This window comes from Dermochelys coriacea, chromosome 2 (genome assembly GCF_009764565.3).
Source record: "Dermochelys coriacea isolate rDerCor1 chromosome 2, rDerCor1.pri.v4, whole genome shotgun sequence".
NCBI classification, from domain to species: Eukaryota; Metazoa; Chordata; order Testudines; family Dermochelyidae; genus Dermochelys; species Dermochelys coriacea.
Genome location: NC_050069.1, coordinates 44703768 through 44728941, shown reverse-complemented (window position 1 = coordinate 44728941; position 25174 = coordinate 44703768). Strand labels below are relative to the sequence as shown.

Genomic DNA, 25174 nt, shown 5'->3' with positions numbered 1-25174 from the left:
ACTCTCCGTAACTGAACAAACTTGTTCTAATCTAACATTTGAAGAGAATACCTTGCTTAACATTATAAAGTCTTAGGGTTAACCTTCTTTTAAGTGATTTCTTCATGTTTATATATTCGTGTGATTTATAGGTGTATAAGATGTGAACAAACATTCATCAATATAAGTGAGTCTTGTGACTGTTCGGACCCAAATATTTTGGTAAGTGAAACAAACAGTTTATATCAAAGTGTAAAGGAAAAAAGTTATGTTGTAAAGTGTCTTACATATATATATTTTTAACTGGAATTTGTCTTAATTTTATCTTTTCAGACAGGAGGGTTATGCTTCAGTAACAGTAGAAACTTCCCCTCAAAGCCAGTTGCAACTGTACGTTATGGACAGCTAGTAAGTGTTTTTGTTCTTAACGTTATCAAGCTTCATGTTATCTATTATGATTAGTTTTGTTTTTTTTTAATGCTGAAATGTTTTAAAATAAACATTTTGTTACCCAATTTAATTTTATTGGAACATTTTCTCATGCCTGGTATTTGTTTTTCATCTACTTATGTATCTTGCAAAGTCACTTTTTAATTCTCTATGCTCTACCCCAATCTGCTGCACATGCAGTAGTCTCTCAGTAAGATGGCATATGTGAGGAAGTATTTATCTATGGTCAATTGATTTAATTAGGGCCTGAAAATCTAGAGGTCTGGGTAATAGTCCTGATTCTGTGAATAACTTGCTGTGGGACCTTGGACAAGTCATCTAAATTTTCGATGGCTCCATTTCTGTGCTTTTTTGTTTTTTGTTTTTTGTTTTTTTTTTTTTTTTTAAAAAAAACCCTCACACTTGCTTACCTTTTGAAAAGTACTTTGAGAGCCTGAGATATAAAGCACTATATAAATGAAAGGTAGTTATCCAGAATTACTCAGTAGTGAGTGTCAAGCGGTGCTAAAAGTCAGCCAGGAAGCCCCTCTCTAACTAACAGAGGAAGAAAAGATCTTTTATTAAGTTTTAGTGATAGTTATAATGACCAGCAAAAACCACTTTGGCTGGTGCAGGTTGGACGTCAGCCCACAGATGAGAGAGTGCTAGAGACAACAAGTCTATGCAGACTTGATAACAAAACAAGTCTGAGTAAAACTGCATTGGGTGTTTGATCTCTTTCCAGTAGCCTTTAAAAGCGTATGTTTGTGTGAACGCAAAATGGGTTTCAGCCTGAAAGCGAACATAAGAATTGCCATACTGGGTTAGACCAGTGGTCCATCAAGCCCAGTATCCTGTCTTCCAACAGTGGTCAGTGCCAGTATTTCAGAGGGCAATTGTTGAGTAATCCATCCTGTCATCCCCTCCCACCTCATAGCCATCACTGGTTTAGAGACACACAGACCATGGAGTTGCATCCTGACTATCTTAGCTAATAGCCATTGATGGACCTGTCCTCCATGAACTTATTTAATTATTTTTTTGAACCCAAATTATACTTTTGGCCTTCACAACATCCTCTGGCACAGAGTTCCACAGATTGACTGTGCATTGTGTGCAGTACGTCCTTATGTTATGTGAAGGGGTAGATAACACTTCCCTATTCACTTTCTCCACACCAGTCATGATTTTATAGATCTCTTGTTGTGTCCCTCCCTCTTAGTCGTCTCATTTCTAAGCTGAATAGTCCCAATTTTTTTTAAACTCTCCTCATGTAGATGCTGATCCATATCCCTAATTTAGTTGCCCTTCTCTGTGTCTTTCCAATTCTAATACATCTTTTTTGAGATGGGGAGACCAGATATGCACACAGTATTAAAGGTATGAATGGACCATGGATTTATATAGTGGCATTATATTTTTTTTATCCCTTTCTTAATGGTTGCTAATAGTGTTAGCTTTTTGGACTGCCACTGCACACTGAGCAGGTGTTCTCAGAGAACTATCCACAATGAATCCAAGATCTCTTTCTTGAATGGTAACAGCTAATTTAGACCCCATCACTTTGTATGTACAGTTGGAATGTTTTCCAGTGTACATCATTTTGCATTTATCACCATAAACATTTCATTGCCATTTTGTTGCCGCCCAGTCGCCCAGTTTTGTGAGATCCCTTTGTAATTCTTTGCAGTCAGCTTTGGACTTAACTGTCTTGAGTAATTTTGTATCGTCTGCAAGCTTTGCCTACCCCCTTTTTTCAGATAATTTATGAATATTCTGAACAGTATTTGTCCCAGTACAGATCTTTGGGGGATCCTGCTATTTACCTATTGCCACTGTGAAAACAAGCCATTTATTTATATCCTTGTTTTAATCAGATCCATGAGAGCACCTTCTCTCATCCCATGACTGCTTACTTTGCTTAAGAGCCTTTGGTGAGGAACCTTGTCAAAGGCTTTCTGCAAGTCCAAATACACTAATATCTGCTGGATCACTCATGTCCATAGAATTATTTGAGGGTGTCAGCAAGTATAACAGATTGGTGAGGTCTGATTTCCCTTCACAAAAACCATGTTGACTCTATCCCAAAAAAGGGTACATCTCATCCTAGCTCTCCTTTTTAAGGTTTTGTAGACTGGTTATCAACATCACCATGTAGAGAAGGACAGAATTGGTTCAAGGCATCTGGAAGATATGTCAGATTATCGCATCATGAGGATAAAGTCTGTCACTTTTTACCCTTTCTGTGGCCCTGCACCCAATATCTAGCTTCTGCGTGTGGGGAGATGTGAGCTAATTCATGTACAATTTTCACTAAACAGCTGATAGCCACTCCATCCCCAAACTGTTGAGAGTTAGCCCAGTTTACTTTAGTTTGGGGGAAGATATATATGATAAGAACTATTTGCAAGATTATTGCAAATGCCATTAGAACTATGCAAGTTAAATACTGTATTGCTCAGTTGGAAGCAGTCTTCAAAAAAGCTATGATTAGTGTCAAGTTGCATTCAAGATTGAAACGGGTTGCTGCCTGTGTTGAAACTGTACCAACATTCTGTGTAATATGGTAAAAATGTGTCAGCTGTGGAATCATATAATAGTTGAAGGTATATTTTAATGTCACTTCAAGTAATCGCCACACTAACCTTTTCGCTCTGTAAAATCAGTAAAACAGAGCTATAAATTAAAAAGAAAGGACCAGGCTTCAGAACTATGTTCACTTTCTTCTCTTATAAACCACAGCGATTATGTAATTCAGTTGCCTTCTTTCTACATCAGTCTTTATCCTTTTGTCTACACTGAGATAGATGAATTCCTGTCTAAATTATGATCTGTGGGCAAATGTAAGCATTTCAGACTCTATACTTCCCTGAATCCACCGTGGATCTCCCACTGATGTAAGTTGGAAGTTTGCACAAAGATCCAGAGTAGAATATACTTTGCTGTAGTAACTAAAAATTTAGTTACCACTGTTTGTTGAGTACTTTATTTAGCATCATTCAGTGAGAAAATTTAATACTAACATTATCCTATCTTCCTGTCCCTATTTGTTTCTCTCCATCTTCTGTCTTTGTGCATCTCCTCTGTCCTTCCCTCCTTATTTCTTTCATGTACTAATATGTAATTCTCTTTTCCATGTGCTTAACTCCTGACTAGAGCTGAATGAATAATTTATTTTTTTTGTTTAGTAGTTTTTAACTGAAACTGAAAATTTTATTTGAACAAAATGTTTAGAATGTTGATTCAAAACAAAATATCAAACCAAAAATGTTGATTCAAAATGAAGTGTCAAAATGGTTCATTGACATTTCTGAAATTGTTCTCAGCTTTTCAGCTGAAACTAGTGTCAAATTCCACCCGATTTCACAAACAGTTTTGATACCCCAAAAGTTACATTTTTAGCAAATTTGATTTGCTAAAAAAAATAAAATTTCCTACGTATTCTCCTAACCCTTCCTCAATCCATTGGTAACTGTGTAGTTAATGTTTACTTAATTCTCATCATTGGTCTTTAGCATTAAGGCTTCAGTAAAATTAACGAGCAGAGGTGGAGTTCATACCTCTCAATGCTGGGTTTTTGGTTTTTTTTCAGGCTGTCTGCAGGCTCAATGACAGTTCTATATTTATTTACGCTTAATTCATGCTGGATGATTTTCTTGCAACCATGAGGGTAGAAACTTTAAACATAAAAAATATAAAATGAAAAGCTAGAGTGTGAAAACTGAATGAGTCATGAAAGCCGCATAAATATATCAGTATGACCACATATTGACTGTGATATAAATGTTATCAAGGTAAACTTCAGGGATCATCAGCTGCTAGTCAGCTTGTCAAAAGGTGCTGTGAAATCTACAGATACTCTATAAATGGGTGTATGATTACCAACATTATAAGCATATTAAAAACTGAAAATGTGGAGATGGCCTAAGTATATATAAGAATAAATGTGTACTGTAATAATTGTAATATTTATATTAAAATCTTGATTCATTTCAATTTAAATGAGGCTCCTGCAAAATTTCTAAGCCACCAGTGGGCCACAGAAACCAGAGACCTTCCAAAGTGTTTATAGCCAATTTATTACAGAGTTCATGGGGAGTCTTGGACTTCTTGGTCTAATGTTTAGTAGTTTATTAGAAGACAACTAGCTGACGAGGTCTAGAAGGTCAAAGGACACTTACTATGTGCATTGTCAGTCTAGAAGTGTGACTAAAGGGAAATGGGCACAAATAAGATTTGAAGTTTTTTCTGCAAAAATGCTGGATATACACACAGATGTAGTTAATGATGGAAGAAAACTCTTTTCTGTGCATGAAAATATATGGTTCCTCAAAATGCCAAAGCTAGTGAACGTATATTATTGGTGGAAACCTGCTCAAATTTTAGCTGTTTGAAAAAGCAGCAGTAGGATCCAGACTTGAAATTAAGGAATACTGCCAGTTAGTTTACTTAGTTTTTCCATAGATTAAAGCAGCGGTGTAAATAGAGAGGTTTTGGAACAAACTGATAGATTTAAATAGTTATAAGTCAACAGGACCAGATGATATTGACCAAAACTTCTGAAGGAACTCAAACATGAAATTGCAGAACTACTAACTGTGGTATATAACCTATCCTTTAAATCAGCTTCTGTACCAGATGATTGGAGGATAGCTAATGTGAAGCCATTTAAAAAAAAAAAAAAAAACCTCCAGAGGTGATCCTGGCAATTACAAGCCAATAAGCCTAACTTCAATACCAGGAAAATAGGTTGAAACTATAGTTTAAAACAAAAAAAACCCAGAATTATTAGACACATAGATGAACACAATTTGTTGGGGGAAGAGTCAACATGGCTTTTGAAATCATGCCTCACCAATCTATTAGAATTCTTTGAGGGGGTCAGCAAACATGTGGACAAGGTGATCCAGTTAATATAGCATGCTTGGACTTTCAGAAAGCTTTTGACAAACTTTTCACCAAAGGCTCTTAAACAAAGTAAGCAGACCTGAGATAAGAGGAAAGTGTCTCTCATGTATCAGTAACTGATTAAAAGACAGGTGTGATGGCATGACTCACCACTGCGATGCCTCCTTCTGGGTGTCTCGGGAATTAGCACTGCCCCCCCTCTCCTGGTCATGTCTCTCCCAGTGTCACCTCTGTTCCTGGACCCACTTCACTTCCAGGACCGCAGCGTCCTCTTCAGTGTCACTGCCCTCTGGCTGTGCCACACTTTTTCTCCCCCCCCCCCCTTCCAGGGGGACCTGCAGTCTGCTGTCCAGCCACTTCCTTCAGTGGCAAACTACAGTCCACAGACTAGCCACTTGCCACATGGCTCCAGCACCCTCTTTTTCCTTGCATCAGGGTCTCAGTCTGCAGATCCCTGCAGCCTCCCAGGAACTGCCTTTAGCTTGCTGGGTCTCTGCCTGCAGCACTGCTCTGTCCAGGGTACTTGCTGCCCTCCACCTGCAAGTTAGCCAGCCCTTCTCAAGCTCCAGGAAGTGACTGAAATTGCTGTTCTTCAGCCCTTCTGAGGCCTTGGCTACACTTGCGAGTTACAGCACAATAAAGGAGCCCCGGGTGCGCTAGCTCACTACCCATCCACACTGGCAAGGTGCGTAGAGCGCTGTGACTCCTACAGCTAAAGCGCTGCTGGTACTCCACCTCGGCAAGTGGAATAACGTTTGCTGCGCCCCCATGGAGCACTGCGGCGCCAGTATGGATGCCCTGGTCCTATAGTGCACTCTGATCGGCCTCCAGAAGTGTCCCACACTGCCTGTGCTAGCCACTCTGGTCATCACTTTGAACTCTACTGCCCTGCCCTCAGGTGACCAACCATCAGATCTGCCCTTTAAATTCTCTGGGAATTTTGAAAAATCCTTTCCTGTTTGCTCAGCCAGGCGTGGAGTGCTCTCAGCAAATCTTTCCAGGTGACCATGCCTCCACTCGCCGGGCGAGCCCCAGTATGGAGCAATGGCGAGGTGCTGGACCTCAGCAGTGTTTGGGGGGAGGAAGTGGTCCAGTCCTAGCTGCGCTCCAGCCGTAGGAATTATGATCTCTTCAGGCAGATAAAGGGACATGATGGAAAGGGGCCATGACCAGGACGCACTGCAGTGCAGGATTAAAGTGAAGGAGCTGCGGAATGCTTACCACAAAGCCCATGAGGCAAACCACCGCTCCGGTGCTGCCCCTGAAACCTGCCGTTTCTACAAAGAGCTGGATACTTGGGGGCAACCACTCCAGGGACCACCATGGACACTTCAGAGCACAGTGCAACAAGGCAGGAAGAGGAGGAGCAAAGCTAGATGCATGCAGCCAGGAGCTGTTCTCAAGCCAGGAGGAAGGTAGTTAGTCGTGGCGGCCAGTGCTTGGGGAAGGACGAACACCAGAGGAGGTTCCCGGTAAGCAGCTTTTATTTTGGGAAGGAAGTTAATCGGTGCAGGCTCTTGTGCAAGGAGGGTTAGGGCTGCATGCAGGCCTAGATGCAGAGTAGGGCGTTGATGTGCTCTCTCACATTGCAGTAATCCACCTCAGTGATCTCTTCAAAGGTCTCATTGAGAACTTGGGCTATGCGCTTGCGCAGGTTTCTTGGGAGGGCCACTGTGGTCCTTGTCCTAATCAGGCTAACTTGTCCACACCACTGTGCCATGAGGGGCGGGGGGACCATTGCTGCACACAGGCAAGCTGCATATGGGCCAGGGCAGAAGCCGCATTGTAGTAGAAGACCCTCCCTTGCTTCCCAGGTCACCCTCTGCAGCGAAATATCTTCCAGAACAAACTCCTGTGGAAAATGTGGGGACCGTGTTCAGTATAGGGACCCCCTGCTGCTTACCGGTCTCCCCAAGGCATAGAAACCCAGAGGACTGTACAGCCATTAAACAATCAGTCACACTTGACCCTGTACTCACCATTTTGAGGCTTCTGTGGGTTATGTGCACTCGCTTTGGGACAGGCAAATTATGCTATTGTGTAGACTGTGTTTGCACTTAAGTACAGGGGAATCATTGCTCTGTCTGGTGTGAACAATGCTGCCTCTGTTAAGTGTTGCATTTTGCCTTTACAGATGCAACCTTGAGATCTCAGTCTGTTATCACCAGCCAAAAGACTCCAAAGAATCAAAAAGAGGCCACATAGAAGCAAGGAAGACGTATTGCATGAAGTAATGCAGCATTCAAGTAATGAAAATCAAAAAGTGCAGGAGTGGTGGGAGAGCGAAAGGAGGGTCCGCCAGCAGAATGCGGATCGCCAGCACCAAAGTACAAAGCGGCTGCTAAGCATCATGGAGCGCCAAGTGCACTCGGTAGCAATGCAGGCGGAGCACTACCGCACCCGCCCCCTTTTGCCCCCTGCAGCCCTTGTCTCAAAACTCTTTCCTTGTGCCCCCATGTCATCTTCAACCCACTTTCCCCAACATCCGGGTTCTTACCGCCACCAGCTGCCTCCAACACCTGTAGCTTCACCACCCAGCCCTGAAAATGACCCTTACCCGCTGCACTCAACCCCCATCACCATGCAGTATAGCCATCCTGAAGTGCAGCACACATTGCACAGCACTCCAGACAGGAACTATGCAAACCTGTGATTGTACCATTCCCCACCCCCTTGCCCTTTCTGTTTCCCAAGCAGTTGTGTGTCTTTTCAATAAATGGATTTTTTGGCTTTGAAAACATTCTTTATTATTGCATAAAGTAAAAGATACCTTATCCCAGGAAAGAAACAGGCACTGCAAGTCAGCGTAGCAAACACAGATTCCTACTAACATTGGAACCACTGCACTTCACCCCTCTGCAGGGCACCAGACATTACTGGTTGCTTTCATCCTCAGATTGCTCCCTCAAGGCATTCCTAATCCTTGCAGCCCCACACTCGGCCCCTTTAATAGCCCTGCACTCTGGCTGTTCAAATTCAGCCTCCAGGTGTTGAACCTTCAAGGTCCATGCCTGAGTGAATCTTTCACCCTTCCCTTCACAAATGTTATGGAGGGTACAGCACACTGTTATAACCCCGGGGATGCTGTCATCAGCCATGTCCAGCTTCCCATACAGAGAGCGCCAGGGGCCCTTTAAATGGCCAAAAGTGCACTCCACAGTCATTCTGCACCGGCTCAGCCTGTTGAACCGTTCCTTGCTGCTGTCAAGACTTCCTGTGTAGGGTTTCATGAGCCATGGCATTAAAGGGTAAGTGGGGTCTCCCAAGGATCACAATGGGCATTTCGACTTCCCCTATGGTGATCTTCTGGTTTGGGGAAAAAAGTCCCAGCTTGCAGCTTCCTGAACAGGCCAGTGTTCCAAAAGATGCATGCATCATGCACCTTTCTGGACCAGCCTGCGTTAATGTCAATTAAATGCCCACAGTGATCCACAAGCGCCTGGAGAGCCATTGAGAAATACCCCTTCCAATTAATATACTCTGAGGTTAGGTGGACTGGTGCCAGAATTAGAATGTGTGCCATCTATCACTCCTCAGCAGTTAGGGAAACATATTTGTGCAAAGCCAGCCTCAATGTCATGCACGTTACCCAGAGTCATGGTTCCTCTGAGCAGGATGCTATTAATGGCCCTGCAAACTTGCATCAACACAATTCCAACTGTCTGTTTCCCCATTCCAAACTGGTTAGTGACTGATTGATAGCTCTCGAGTTGCCAGCTTCCAGATTGCAATAGTCACCCACTTCTCCACCATCAGGGCGGGTCTCAGTCTCACGTCCTTGTGCCGTAGGGTGGGGGCGAGCTCCTCACGCAGTCTCATGAAAGTGGCTTTTCTCATCCGAAAGTTCTGCAGCCACTGCTCGTCATCCTAGACTTGCATGATTATGTGATCCCATCACTCAGTGCTTGTTTCCCAAGCCCAAGAGCGGCGTTCCACAGTGGTGAGCATGTCTGTGAATGCCACAAGCAAACTCGTGTCATGCATTACTCAAGTCGATATCTGAGCCCTCACTGTCACTTTGGATCAACTGCCAAACGTGACGTGCTGGCAAGATTCGTCAGCATACTCCTCAGCAGTTTGGGCTCCATTCCCACAGACCGAAAGGGAAAACAGAGTGCGCAGTATAAAAAACGTTGAAAGATGGTGCCCAATGTGAATGAAAGCAAAGGGAATGCTGCAATGCAAACTGATGCATCGCGGGGCGTTGGGACTTGCAAACCTTCCTGTGTACGTGGGCCAGCCCAGGAAGAATGGAGGCTGGGGTCCCTGACAATGAAATCCATCTTAAATCTGGTACTTTTCCATTTAAAAGGAGGGATGGGGACACAGAGACGTGAAAAGATTCCTAGCTTGTGCTAAAGCTATAAAAGGGGGTGGAGCAGGACAAAGGGAAGCCAGTCATGAGAGAACCCCTAGTTACCACCTGTAATGGCTGCTTTTTAACTAACAAGGACTGTACCTGGGGAAAGGATTGGGCCCAGATTAGGAAGGAGTCTAGTCTTAATAAAATCACTTTTGTTTATTAGTAAACCCAGAGTAAGTGATTAATCCCCGGGGGAGCAAACAGCTGTGCATATCTCTGTGTTAGAGAGTGGACAATTCATTAATTTACCCTGTAAAGGCTTTATACAGAGTAAAATGGATTTATCTGAGGTTTAGATCCCATTGGGAGCTGAGTGCTGGAGTCAGGTAACCTGCAGAGCTGTTTTCACTTAAAGCCTGCAGCTTTGGGGGCATGGCTCAGACTCTGGGTATGTGTTGCTCAACAAGGCAGGGTTCTGGAAGTCCCAAGCTGGCAGGGAAAACGGGCTCAGAGGTAATTTCAGCGCATCAGGTGACAGTCCCCAGGGGATCTCTGTGACCGAACCCATCACACCCAGCTCTCAGGCATCCGTTTTTTATCCCACCTTCTCCAAAGGGGGTAGAGTCTTTTTATATGGCCCTCTTCATGACACCAGAAACGAGCCCTTTGCCTCCCCTTGGCCTTGGGCCTCCCATTGTCCTTCCCTTGCTCAGCCCCATCCCCGGGGTAGCTTCGGCCCTTCAACTAAGAGGGCACTCCCTGTTGCCCACAGGTCCAACATACTCACTTCCTCCCTGTTCTCCTCACAAGAGGGGAATCTCTTGGGCTCTCATCCCTTCCCAGCCTCTGGGAAAGGCTTCTATCTCCCACCCCAGTAGGGGCACTCTCTCTTCCAGTGTCCATGTTTCCCACAAGCATAACATTCACTTGTCCCAGCCACTGGACCCCTGGTCCTGATGCTCGGCTTCCTCCCTCTCTCTCCGCAGCCTCTGTGGACCCTCCCAGCAAATTGAATAGGTACTGCTGCTGCTCTGCTAGTCGGGTGATATAGGCCTGCACGTACTCCTGTGCCTCCTATTGTCTCTGGGTTGTGAGCACCTGCAGTAACAGGGCCTGAAGCCACCTTTGCTGCTTGTCAGCCTCTTTTTCACAGGGGCACAGACTTTGGAGTCAGTCTGGGAAGGCACAAGAACCCTTTGCAAAGAAGGCCTCTGCATACCGCCACTTTATTGTCTCCATCTTCTGTGTCCCTCAGTCTCTCAACTCTGAGGCAAGCAATCGTTCCCACAGTTCTCTATCCTCCCCTTATATCAGAGGCGACTGTGTGCCCACATTCTCCATCATGTGTGACGGGGCATGCCTCACCACTGCAGCACCACCTGCTGGCTAACTGGGGAATTAGTGCTGCACCTTCTTCTGGTGGCATCTTGTCTTCTGTCACCTCTGTTCCTGGACCCACGTCCCTCCCAGGATTGCAGCGTCCTCTTCAGTGACACTGCCCTCTGGCAGTCCACACTGTTCCCCCACTTCCCAGGGGACCTGCAGTCTACTGTCCGGCCACTCCCTTCAGTAACAAACTGCAGTCCACGGTCTAGCCACTTCCCACATAGCACCAGCACCCTCTTTGCCTTTGCATCAGGGCCTCAGTCTGCAGATGCCTTCTGTCTGCCAGGAGCTGCCCTTAGCTCTCTGGGTTTCTGCCTGCAGCACTGCGCTGTCCAGGGTGCTTGCTATCCTCCACCTGCAAGGCAGCCTGTCCTCATCCCTTCTCAAGCTCTACAAGTGACTGAAACTCCTCTGTTCTGCAGTCCTTCTTATACGTGCCAGCAGAGCCCTTATTGGCTGCTCCTATAAGCTCTTCTGTGACTGGCTGCCTCCTGCATAGCATCCCTAGGGCTGCTTTTAACCCCTTTTCTGCCAGTGAGGGGCAGACACCCCATCCCAACAGGAAACAAAAGGTAGAAATAAATGGTCAGTTTTCCAAATGGAGAGGTAAATAGTGGTGTTCCCCAGGGATCTGTACTGGGACCAGTGCTGTTGAACATATTCATAAATGATCTGGAAAGGGGGTAAACTGAGGTGACACAGTTTGCAGTCAATACTAAATTACTGAAGATAGTTAAGTCCAAAGCATACTGCAAAGAGTTAAGAAGAGATCTCTCAAATCTGGGTGACAGGGCAGATGAAATTCAATGTTGATGAATGCAAAGTAATGCACATTGGAAAATGTTATTCCAAGTATACATACAAAATGATGGTCTGGTAGCAGTTCAGACCCACCCCTGCGGCGCCTCCTGCTCGTCGTGCTGAGAATTAGCTCTCTTGGACCACCAGGGCGCCTTTTCTTAGCGGTGTCTCACTCACCATTACTTCCACTTCCTCCACTGTTTCAACCCGCATTGCTTCCGGACCACAAAATCCTCTTCAGGACACAACCCTCCAGCTGTGCCCCAGCCCGCTGTCTCCCCCATTTTGGGGGACAGGCAGTCCTCAGTCCTTCCACTTGCCTCAGCAGCCAACAGCAGTCTCTAGTCTAGCCCCTGGCTTCAGGGGAAAACAGTCTGGATTTAGGCCACTCTCCTAATTGGCAAGTAGGGGTAAAGGGATGGGGGGAACCGAGGCCCACCCGCTACCCTGGGTCCCAGCCCAGGGACCCTATAGCTGGCAGCCACTTACTGCTGCTCCTCCTATTCCCACTGCCTACTTTCCCTGGGCCTCTTCCCCCATAGCCCTAGCCCTAGCCCTTCACGGCCTCAGTCTGGCCATGGTCAGCCAAGAGCTCCGCTACTCGGCCCAGCACTACAGTATCTCCAGTGCTCCTTGGCGGACAGTCCTTCCCCATTGTCCTCCAGGGAGAGACTGCCTCTTGCTCTGCTGAGCAGCCATTTATATATGGTCTGCTCTAGCAAGCCTTCTCCGGATTGGCTGGGTTCTGCACAGCCTCTCCAAGGCTGCCTTAACCCTTCTGCCTGTGTGGGGCAGCCACCTCACCACAGGTCTAATCAGTGGTAACCACTCAAGAAAGAGATCTTGGAGTTATTGTGGATAGTTCTCTCAGAACATCTTCTCAATGTGCAGCAATAGTCGAAAAAAGGTAACAGAATTTTAGGAAACGTTAGGAAAGGGATAGATAAAACAGAAAATAAAATGCCACTATATAAATCAATGGTATGTCCATATCTTGATTACTCTGTGCAGTTCTGGTCACCCCCTCTCAAAGAAGAAATATTAGAAATGGAAAAAGTACAGAGGAGGACAACAAAAATGATTAAGGATATGAAACAGCTTCCATATGTTGTTCAGCCTCAAAAAGAGATGACTAAGTGGAGGATATGATAGAGGTCTATAAAATCATCAACGATGTGGAGAAAGTGAATAGGCAAGTGTTATTTACCCCTTCACATAATGCAAGAACCAGGGATCACCCAATTAAATTAATAGGCAGCAGGTTTAAAAGAAATAAAAGGAAATACTTCCTCGTGCAAAGCAGTCAACCCATGGAACTCGTTGCCGGAAGATATTGTGAAGGCCAAAACTATAACTGTATTTTGAAAAAAAAATTAGATAACGTTCATCAGTGGCTATTAGCCAAGAGGGTCAGGAATGCAATCCCATGCTCTGGGTGTCCTTATGCCTCTGACTGCCAAAAGCTGGGACTGGAAGGCAGGGGATGGATTACTTGATGATTGCCCTGTTTTGTTCATTCCCTCTGAAGCACCTGGCACTGGCCACTGTTAGAAGACAGGGTAATGGGCTAGATGGACCATTGGGCTGACCAGGTATGGCTATTCTTGTGTTCTTCTGTTCAGAATTGAAGAGGGCTTTATTATGAAAGAGAGGAGAAGAAAAGTAGTGTGTTTAAAGCAAGATTAGTCATGCTTTCTGAAAATGTCTGTTTTTCTAAATAGTTTGTTACTGAAAACACAGGCCTTCAGTTTGTATTTCACAGACAAAAGATACCTTTTTTCATTTTAGATCTGTCTAGTTGCATTATTTTCCTTTTTATTACGGTTATCAAACTCAGTGAGTTTTAGCAAATAAAGCTCTGAAGCTGTTGCACATACATGAACCCGTGTACCTGCACATAGCCCCTTTGAAGTCACTGGAACTCCTCAAGGGCAGTTCGATCTGCCCATTCGTAGCAGCATGCAGGTTCAAAGCTTAAGTCTTCCTTTTTTGGTTCAGGCATCTTTCTTACTGAAGCAGCACAAACTTTTCCTTTGCTATAGTCTACCTGTTTTGTACCAGGCTGTAGCGTTAAGTGATAGATCATTTCCAAAGGGACATTATTTTTCAAGAAAAAGAGCTTTTAGAAAAGTTAGAAAAATAGTCCCAAGTCTTTCAATTGGCATGCCATATTATTTTCCAGACTCTGATATATTGAGTTAATTGATGTTCTATTTACAGCTGAAAACAGATGCTGTAATGCAATGGTTCCTTATTTACAGGGTATAACAGTGGTTTCAGCATGGTTTCTGAAAAACCTACAAGCATCAGCAGCTGCTTGTTGGGTAAGTTTTCAGCATGTTTTGAATTTGTATCTTGTGTTTTACTTAGAAATTGTAATCTGAGAAATCTGAAATACATAATACATGACACTTTAATTTTTGAAACTTGATGTATTCAATTTATTTTTAAAGAAAACTTATTTTGGGATGACAGTATACAAAGAGGAGAAAATAGGTACTGTGGTTTTTTTAGACAGTATTCAATGCAAATGGGAGTTATAGTATAGGAGAACAATTCCCAAAGAAGTGAAGAATCTTCTTAGAAAGACTACCCCCTCCTAAAAAAATAGATTAAAAGATTATGAAAATGTATTGGTCTTTTAGTTTGATTTATCCTACAGGTGAAGCCTTTTGTTAATTTACGAAGAGTAAATTTGTTTTATTGAAAATTAAGATTTAAATTTAATTTTTTAAAAATAATTCGTTACTTTAGTGTTTGCTTTTTCTTTTATTAGCTCAGCTTTGGTTGACTGGAGCCTTTTCTGACCATAGAGAAGAGAGAACTTATGGTTAAGGCACTAGACTGGGACTGAGAAGATCAGAGTTCATTTTCCTGCTCTGCCACAGATTTCTTGTGTGATCTTGGGCAAATCACTTAGCCTCTTTGTGCCTCAGTCAGCCATCTACAGTAATAAGTAGGGATGATAGTAATAGTTCAGTGTTTTGTTTATGAAGTACTTGGACTCTTAGAGGGTGGGGGCCACATATATACCTACAAATAGATTTGGGTCTTATACAAGTCACAGCAAGTGACTAGAACAAAAGGAATTTAGGAAAAAGAGATATAATGTGTTAACAAGGTTTTATTTGAAAACCTAGAAATCTAATATACTTAAAATAAAATAAAAAACCCTGCATGACCAACGGCTATTCAATGATATTCATCATTGGTTCAGATTTTCAGTGATGGCTTTACCAATTGGCTTTCAATTAATCATTGAACTTTAATCTCTATGAACAGAAATAATCACCAGTCTGCCTTTTCTGCTTTCTCCTATGTTATGTAAATCTTCAATATGATGGAGCATGCACTGAAGATGAAGTAGATGATGCTTGTCAACTTGCTCAAGTTAGATATGTATTGAATGTTCTTAGATCTTTGGAGAAATAATCTTTGACATAAAATTTGAGCAATCTGAATTATAAAACAAGGATTTTTTTATCCCCAAACTTTGAAATTACTATTCCATTATATCATCTGTTTGCTTTAACCTAAAATTAAAAAACATATAAAATCTGAAAATCTAGGTGACCTGTGTATAAAAAGGTGATAATACTGACTGTATGTTGCCATACATAATCCAAATATAAATGTAGAGAGTGTGCTTGGAGGAAGACATTAGATGTAAACAAAGCAATAAACTTCAGAGTAAAATTAATGCCTTAGGGATGAATTGTTAAGGTTTAAAACTACCTCATTTTTGCCATACCAACAAGATCTGGCTATCAGAAATAGTTTTCTTTACTGTTTTTTTTTCCTTGTAGCTGTACTCCAATCTAACATCATGCCAAGCACTTGGAAATATGTGTGTGATGAACATGAACTCATTAAGCTCTATCACTAGTGATGCATGTGGTCTGTTTCAGTATGTCTATGCAAATACAGCAGGGCTAGGCACTGTTCATTCAGTATCCTTCTGGTATGTTACATCTTCTATAATTTTATCGATTCACACTTTTTTTTCAATATTAATGTTTACATAGAAATTAGTACAAATGTATAGCCTTGCATAAAATATTAAGGCCCCGTGAAGAAAACAAAATGTAACTATTTGCAGGAGACAGAATCTTCCATGGCTGTACTATGGTGACCAGCCAGGATTAGCATCTCAAGTACTTGATACAACCCAGTTCCCTACAAGCTTCAGTTTTAAAGGAACAAACAAGGTAGGCATTGTGAGGTACAAGACATGATGATATTTAAGGGCCAAATTCATCTCTGGTATAAAGCCATTAAAGCTAATTGAGTTGCGCAAGGAATGGATTTAGCCAACATTTTAATACAGAATGTCCTTTTTTAACAGGATATTCAGTTGATTCCTTATTTTGCACACAATCCTCATAAATTTGTTTAAGTTAAATGCTCTCTAAAATTTGAATGAAATACCAAAAAAGAGTGCTGGTTATAATAAGCTGTCTAGCAATTACATTTTCAAGTTCATCTTAAGTTCTCTTATAGTTGAATTCATAAATAACAACCATCATCAAGTTTTCATATACAATTTAGTCAGTGGGTTTTTAACTAACATTGCAATGCTTTTATGTTTGTTTGTTTATTTATTTATTTTTAACAGTTAAACCATTATTTTCATGTTATGGCTAAGTGTGTATTAGTCATAATTTATTTAATTCTTCAAAGGGACAATCATTTGCTGTGGAAATATCCTTTGGATGCTAAATACCTATTTAGAAAATATGCCCTTCTCTGCATTCTGTTGCTGAGCAATTTAAAACAAACAAACTAGCTGCTGTTTTTAGAACCTAACCAAAACATTGTTGTCCTCCTTATGCTTATTCTTCACCAGCAGCCACCTTGGATATACCTTGAGGAATGTATTAGTCCATTGATTATTAAGCAGATCCCCTGTTAACTTCTTTGGAGCGTTTTGTTTAGAAATCCATGGCATAATATGGCATCCAGTATTTAGGGAATAACCAAACTAATGTCTCACTAGAGCTGAGTGGAGAAAAGTATTCTGTTTCATGAGGTATTTCGCTCCTTTGAAAACTAGTTTCATTCTGATTTGGAACAAAAACCAACAATTTTGAAATTCTTCACAAAAGGGAATCCTTGACTGAGGCAATCTGCCTGGCAAGTTGCCCCAGGGCTACAGACTCTGGAAGCCCTGAGGTTCTTGGCCTTGAGTATGTTGGAACCCTGCCTGGTTTCTAAAAGAACTTCATCAAAATCAAACTGTTTCCCTGGAACATTTTGATTTCAACAAATCAGCAAATTCTTATGGAAAAAAGTTTTAGTCAATATTTTTCTTACCATCTTTACTTTTCACATCACACTGATGCTGATGCTAGAAGAGTTGGAAAGTAAATTTTAAAAGCATGGAACAAAGCATGGAATCTTAGAACCAAGATTAATATTTGTATTTACAAAATAGAAAAGGAGAAAATGAAATGTTGTATGCAAGGTTCTAGTAAACTATTGAAAAATGGGATGGATGTGCCTAAAATGTATTATTCAGTCTTTTAAAAGAGTTTGTCTTCTATTGTCAGAATATAAAACTGCAGCTTATTGCAGCTTCATATGATGCAGAGGGAAACTTTCTTAAATGGCAAAAATTGGAAGGAGGTGTCTTGCAGGTAAGTGTGATTTTAATTACATTGTTGCTGCACTATCAAAATATTGATTGCCTTTTAGATAAGAGACCAAGATGGAGAGGAGCACAAATACAGCACCTGAGTGTTCAGATAACTACAGTTACTTTAGTGCAATCTTACTCTGATCATGGAATTGCCTATTTAATAAAAATAGCTTTTTAGAGGTGGTTTCTTGTTCAAGGTGGCCTCTTCATATTCCCATTCCCACCAATGTAACTCCTGAGCCCCTAGAAACCTTCTAGAGGGCATGGGCTATTGGCCTCCCGTGGCATCAGTCACTCAGAGCCAAGGTCCCAGCCACCTCAGTTCTTTCCTTTCCACAAGCAGCTGTGTGTGCATGGCCCATGATTTGTGAGTTGTGATAGCATGAGCTGGTAGGCTCATCAGGACAGCTGTTGGAGAATCTCAAATTGCTGTCACTATGGAAGAATGGGTTCGTTGCAGGTTTCAATATCTTACCCTTCTTTACAGTATTCCCTAAGGATAAGACTGTCCTATTACTGCTTCCAAATTTACTGCAAATATGGTGTCTGAGTTTCTTCCGAATCAGATCACTAAACTCCAAAGCTCATTATCACCCATGGGAAACTAAACTCTCTGTCCGAGTTGCTAAGGCTATGAGTTTTTATTTGGATAAGACTACTGTTCATTTCCTAAATAGAAAATGTTTTGTAGCTTTTGGGAACCAATGTAAGGGAACTTAGTACCTGTCTTAATGTATTAGATTATGCATGTCAGACTAAAGCAATATCAGTAATATGCCTATAATGATTCCAGGGGTTCTACTCACATTTACACAGTTCTGGTCTCTCTCAATTTGGTGCTTGCTTTGGCAAGATGGCTCTGCAGTCCTCATTTAATCAGAAATCAAGTCATCTTCCTGAGAGTTGCACTGCTTGCTATGTTCCCACAAGTGCGGGAAATGAAGAGGCCACCTTGAAGGAGAAATAATTGTTTCTTGCCAGGGTAATTCTGGTGCTTTGAGAGAGTCACATCTGCATATTCATTCGGTCCACTTACCTTCCTCTCTTCCGTGGAGTTCTTTTCTGGCGTTTAGCCACAGGAACTGATGCAGTGAGGCTGCATAGTTTTTGTAATCCCAGGTCTGAACATTCGACACCATGAGAGGATGTTCATGCAATCCTGTTGGACATTGCATTCCACAGGGTTGAGAAGTTCGGTGGTGAAGCGAAGAGCATCCCACAAGTGTGAATAAGCAGAGGCAATACTCAAAGTACCATGGTAAATAATTGGTTTTATTCTGTTTTCAGAATTTAAAATAAGTATCTCGTCTTAAACTAAATAAATCCTAATTAGAACTGCAGGTGTATAAACTATGTAGGTATTGTGTATTCTACAAGTTGCAAAAGTTGTGCCTTTGAATTAATGTACACAAAAATGTCTGAACTAATGACTCTTTTTGTGCAGCTTTGTCCTGACACATTGACTAGACTGAATGCTGCTTATACTTTTGGAACAACTTATCAACAAAGTGTAAGAATGAAGTAAAATTTTATTTTGAAGCTTATAGTTGGGTAATTTTTAAGTCTTGTCAGTGTGAAAAGAAGTGAGTAAGTTGATCCATGAGTTGTGGCACTAGCTTTTCTATTGTGAAACTGTTGCTTATTCTACCTTTTAGCATACTGAGTGAAATGAGTTTATTTGTTAAGTCTCAGATACCAATCACATCACAGAACAATGCAGCATTACATACCATACAGTCAGTGAAGTCTGGTGAAATAAGCATGAGACTTGGAACAGTGAGGGATTCTTTTTTCTTTAAATCTCTGCTCTGAAGTTGACTCACTATTAATAGAAAGACACAATATGCCTGAAATCCCTACACTCAGATTCTTTGCATATCACATAAGAATGGCCATAGTGGGTCAGACCAAAGGTCCATCTAACCCAGTATCCTGTCTTCCGACAGTGGCCAATGCCAGGTGCCCCAGAGGGAATGAACAGAACAGGTAATCATCATGTGATCCATCACCTGTTGCCCATTCACAGCTTCTGGCAAACAGAGTCTAGGGACACCATCCCTGCCTATCCTGGCTAATAATCATTGCTGGACCTATCCTCGATGAACTTATTTAGTTCTTTTTCACCTTTAACTTGTCTCACTCTCCCTTTTTATAAAATGGAAATAAAAATTACTTACTTCACGGTGGGGGAGTTTCTTAGGTATATTGGTTAACATTTGTAAATTTCTGTGGAACTGTGTAGCACCTAGCACAGATTTATTTATTCATTGTTGTTATAATTATTGTTAATTAATTTATCTGCACTTGGAAAAATTTCCTAACTGAAGTAGCAAAGAAAGTGCATTATTTATTGCTGTATAATAGCAGATCTGTTCTAGCTGCTTTTTGGGTGATGTGAAAATCTTACAGTACACCACTTTAGTTTTCACATAATTATTTGCCCAATTATTCATAAAAATGTCTCTGACCTCTTTTAAATTGTCTTTACCATTTTTATACATATATAAACATAGAGTTCACTTTTATCTGTATTCAGATAGATGAAGATAGAAATGGAAAGCTATTGGCCATTCAGTGTGGATCATTGATTTATGCCAGCTTGGCTCACCCCTCTGTGGTGCTGGTTTTTTTTGTTTTGTTTTGTTTTCATGTTTTGGTCCATACTTACTGAAGTTGCTTTCTTTGTCTGTGACTGGGCAATGCATATAGCCACATGAATCCCTTTGTTGGATGTAAATATAATAAACGAAGGGTATGTCTACACTACAGCTAGAACTGAGCTTCCCGGTGCAGGTAGATAGACATGCTCTAGCTTGACCAGAGTTAGCACGTGTGCTTGGGATACGAGCAGATTTGTACTCCGGCAGCTAGCTTGAGCTGCCACCTGCGTCACCCCTGTTTACACTGCTACAGCGTTGACATACCCTTAGACATAGATTCAGTAGCTGAAACTGGATTATAAAGGTTGTATCCACATCTAACTAGTACCTTACATATTAAGCTGCATTCAAAACTATCCAATGATTAGAAGAGGCTCAAGTTCTGTGATAGAACAGGATCCGATGAAGTGAGCTGTAGCTCACGAAAGCTTATGCTCTAATAAATTTGTTAGTCTCTAAGGTGCCACGGGTACTCCTTTTCTTTTTGAGAACAGGAAAAAAAATTGTTAAATGCCACAATATTTGTTCCATATGTTTCTTTAAGTATGTTTGTTTCTTCTTCTTTATATAAAACAAGAAGGGGGGAAACAACTAAAGGCTTACTTTCTGAGTTTGAGAGTAGCAGCCGTGTTCGTCTGTATTCGCAAAAAGAAAAGGAGTACTTGTGGCACCTTAGAGACTAACAAATTTATTAGAGCATAAGCTTTCGTGAGCTACAGCTCACTTCATCGGATGCATTTGGTGGAAAAAACAGGAGAGATTTATATACACACACACAGAGAACATGAAACAATGGGTTTATCATACACACTGTAAGGAGAGTGATCACTTAAGATAAGCCATCACCAGCAGCAGGGGGGGGAAAGGAGGAAAACCTTTCATGGTGACAAGCAAGGTAGGCTAATTCCAGCAGTTAACAAGAATATCAGAGGAACAGTGGGGGGTGAGGTGGGAGGGAGAAATACCATGGGGAAATAGTTTTACTTTGTGTAATGACTCATCCATTCCCAGTCTCTATTCAAGCCTAAGTTAATTGTATCCAGTTTGCAAATTAATTCCAATTCAGCAGTCTCTCGTTGGAGTCTGTTTTTGAAGCTTTTTTGTTGAAGTATAGCCACTCTTAGGTCTGTGATCGAGTGACCAGAGAGATTGAAGTGTTCTCCAACTGGTTTTTGAACGTTATAATTCTTGACGTCTGATTTGTGTCCATTCATTCTTTTACGTAGAGACTGTCCAGTTTGGCCAATGTACATGGCAGAGGGGCATTGCTGGCACATGATGGCATATATCACATTGGTAGATGCGCAGGTGAACGAGCCTCTGATAGTGTGGCTGATGTGATTCTGGGTGGACTCCTCCTGAAGGTCGAAACAGCAGCCTGGATTTCTACATAGACTGCTTCCGCCGACGTGCACGAGCTGAAATTGTGGAAAAGCAGCATCGCTTACCCCATAACCTCAGCCATGCAGAACACAGTGCCATCCACAGCCTCAGAAACAACTCTGACATCATAATCAAAAAGGCTGACAAAGGAGGTGCTGTCGTCATCATGAATAGGTCGGAGTATGAACAAGAGGCTACTAGGCAGCTCTCCAACACCACTTTCTACAAGCCATTACCCTCTGATCCCACTGAGAGTTACCAAAAGAAACTACAGCATTTGCTCAAGAAACTCCCTGAAAAAGCACAAGAACAAATCTGCACAGACACACCCCTGGAGCCCCGACCTGGGGTATTCTATCTGCTACCCAAGATCCATAAACCTGGAAATCCTGGACGCCCCATCATCTCAGGCATTGGCACCCTGACAGCAGGATTGTCTGGCTATGTAGACTCCCTCCTCAGGCCCTTCGTTACCAGCACTCCCAGCTATCTTCGAGATACCACTGACTTCCTGAGGAAACTACAGTCCATTGGTGATCTTCCTAAAAACACCATCCTAGCCACTATGGATGTAGAAGCCCTCTACACCAACATTCCACACAAAGATGGACTACAAGCCATCAGGAACAGTATCCCCGATACTGTCACGGCTAACCTGGTGGCTGAACTTTGTGACTTTGTCCTGACCCATAACTATTTCACATTTGGTGACAATGTATACCTTCAAATCAGCGGCACTGCGATGGGTACCCGCATGGCCCCACAGTATGCCAACATTTTTATGGCTGACTCAGAACAACGCTTCCTCAGCTCTCATCCCCTAATGCCCCTACTCTACTTGCGCTACATTGATGACATCTTCATCATCTGGACCCATGGAAAAGAAGCTCTTGAGGAATTCCACCATGATTTCAACAATTTCCATCCCACCATCAACCTCAGCCTGGACCAGTCCACACAAGAGATCCACTTCCTGGACACTACGGTGCAATAAGCGATGGTCACATAAACACCACCCTATATCGGAAACCTACTGACCGCTATTCCTACCTACATGCCTCTAGCTTTCATCCGGATCATACCACTCGATCCATTGTCTACAGCCAAGCGCTACGATATAACCGCATTTGCTCCAACCCCTCAGACGGAGACAAACACCTACAAGATCTCTATCATGCATTCCTACAACTACAATACCCACCTGCTGAAGTGAAGAAACAGATTGACAGAGCCAGAAGAGTACCCAGAAGTCACCTACTACAGGACAGGCCCAACAAAGAAAACAACAGAACGCCACTAGCCATCACCTTCAGCCCCCAACTAAAACCTCTCCAACGCATCATCAAGGATCTACAACCTATCCTGAAGGACGACCCATCACTCTCACAGATTTTGGGAGACAGACCAGTCCTTGCTTACAGACAGCCCCCCAATCTGAAGCAAATACTCACCAGCAACCACACACCACACAACAGAACCACTAACCGAGGAACCTATCCTTGCAACAAAGCCCGTTGCCAACTCTGTCCACATATCTATTCAGGGGATACCATCATAGGGCCTAATCACATCAGCCACACTATCAGAGGCTCGTTCACCTGCGCATCTACCAATGTGATATATGCCATCATGTGCCAGCAATGCCCCTCTGCCATGTACATTGGCCAAACTGGACAGTCTCTACGTAAAAGAATGAATGGACACAAATCAGACATCAAGAATTATAACGTTCAAAAACCAATTGGAGAACACTTCAATCTCTCTGGTCACTCGATCACAGACCTAAGAGTGGCTATACTTCAACAAAAAAGCTTCAAAAACAGACTCCAACGAGAGACTGCTGAATTGGAATTAATTTGCAAACTGGATACAATTAACTTAGGCTTGAATAGAGACTGGGAATGGATGAGTCATTACACAAAGTAAAACTATTTCCCCATGGTATTTCTCCCTCCCACCTCACCCCCCACTGTTCCTCTGATATTCTTGTTAACTGCTGGAATTAGCCTACCTTGCTTGTCACCATGAAAGGTTTTCCTCCTTTCCCCCCCCTGCTGCTGGTGATGGCTTATCTTAAGTGATCACTCTCCTTACAGTGTGTATGATAAACCCATTGTTTCATGTTCTCTGTGTGTGTGTATATAAATCTCTCCTCTGTTTTTTCCACCAAATGCATCCGATGAAGTGAGCTGTAGCTCACGAAAGCTTATGCTCTAATAAATTTGTTGGTCTCTAAGGTGCCACAAGTACTCCTTTTCTTTTTCTGAGTTTGAAGTCTGTGCACATGCAATAAAGTACAAGTGGCTTGTATAAAATCCATAATTTTTAACTAAGTGCTGGAATGTCTTGTTGCATGCTGTTTGTAAGAGACAGATTTCTTAATTTGGTTGGGGGAGTAATTCACAATTTTTAAATAAAAAAATTCATTTTTATCATCTAATTATTTCATTACATATTTTGATCACATTTTTTCTATAGTGTACAGTTTCTGTTTCCAAGATGTTATCGGATTTTGCTACTCCAATATTTTATGATGTGTATCTTGAATATCATGATGATGATAGTGGACAGCAATATCTGTGGGCCGTGCCAGTTTTAAACTTAAATCTTCAATACAATGAAATGTCTGTGAATCAAGGTAGGAATATCATACTGACTACACTTTCTGTGAATTGAATTAAGTTACATACCATCAGTCAAAATATAAATGAATATGAGTAAACCAATACTTTTTTATTGCTCTTAAAAATCACTCCTCCATTTTAAATATATCACAGTTTACCATAGTTGTAAAAATCTTCTTAAATTTTAGAGCCAAAACCTGACCCTCTTTCTGTGCAGGAGTAAGAGGCTTTGGCTACGCTGGCCTGACTGATATTATGTACAGTCATGCCAGTGCATAAAGGCTCATGGAGGATCTCTGGAATTTGGGAAATGAAGAAGGAGCTGGCAAGGCATTCAAATCTATGGGGGCTCCCTCCACTTTAACATACAGATGGATTTTCATTTTATTTTTTGGAGGGGAGTGGAATAGATGAAGTATTGTCATTGACAGGGATCCACCATCTGTTCTCCTATAGCTCGCCTTACCTGATCACTCTTGTTACAGTGTGTATGGTAACACCCATTGTTTCATGTTCTCTGTATATAAAATCTCCCCACTATATTTTCCACTACATGCATCCAATGAAGTTAGCTGTAGCTCATGAAAGCTTACGGTCAAATAAATTTGTTAGTCTCTAAGGTGCCACAAGTACTCCTTTTCTTTTTGTGGATACACACTAACACAGCTGCTACTCTGAAACCTGTCATAGGTGGGAATGGCATAGCAGGGATGTGAGCTGATCCAGACCTGAGGTGGCAGTAGAGCAACAGGAACAACGGACTGATTCTGCTTCTTTTCTGGTGATCTGGGAGAAAGGATTACTCCCTACCTCCACCCTTGCCATTTCCTACAGAGTTCCTCAGTACACTACCTGCTTACTTGAGATGTACACTGAATATAGGATTTGGCCCCTAATACAGCTGTCCAGATGAATGAGCGTGTATTTGTTTAAAAGCGTGATCCCATATACATGAGAAACTAGATACAGGAATCTTGCATAGCACATTAACATCCTATGGAAACTAATAATACCGAATACCATGTGGAAGAAAGAAGGTTGCATACATTTGTGTAGGGGAGGC

At 42.1% G+C, this 25174-nt stretch overlaps 1 protein-coding gene across 3 annotated transcripts in view; it reads left to right on the top strand.

Annotated features, from left to right (window-relative positions):
* TMEM67 (transmembrane protein 67) overlaps positions 1-25174 on the top strand; it is a 63549-nt gene that overhangs the window by 18258 nt on the left and 20117 nt on the right. For all 3 annotated transcript variants that reach the window (XM_038392009.2, XM_043507612.1, XM_043507614.1), the window contains 8 exons: positions 132-201; positions 313-387; positions 14068-14130; positions 15613-15767; positions 15906-16014; positions 17356-17442; positions 18889-18954; positions 23966-24125. In XM_038392009.2, coding sequence (XP_038247937.1) covers positions 132-201; positions 313-387; positions 14068-14130; positions 15613-15767; positions 15906-16014; positions 17356-17442; positions 18889-18954; positions 23966-24125 — 785 coding nt within the window. The remainder of the gene's footprint in view (positions 1-131; positions 202-312; positions 388-14067; positions 14131-15612; positions 15768-15905; positions 16015-17355; positions 17443-18888; positions 18955-23965; positions 24126-25174) is intronic.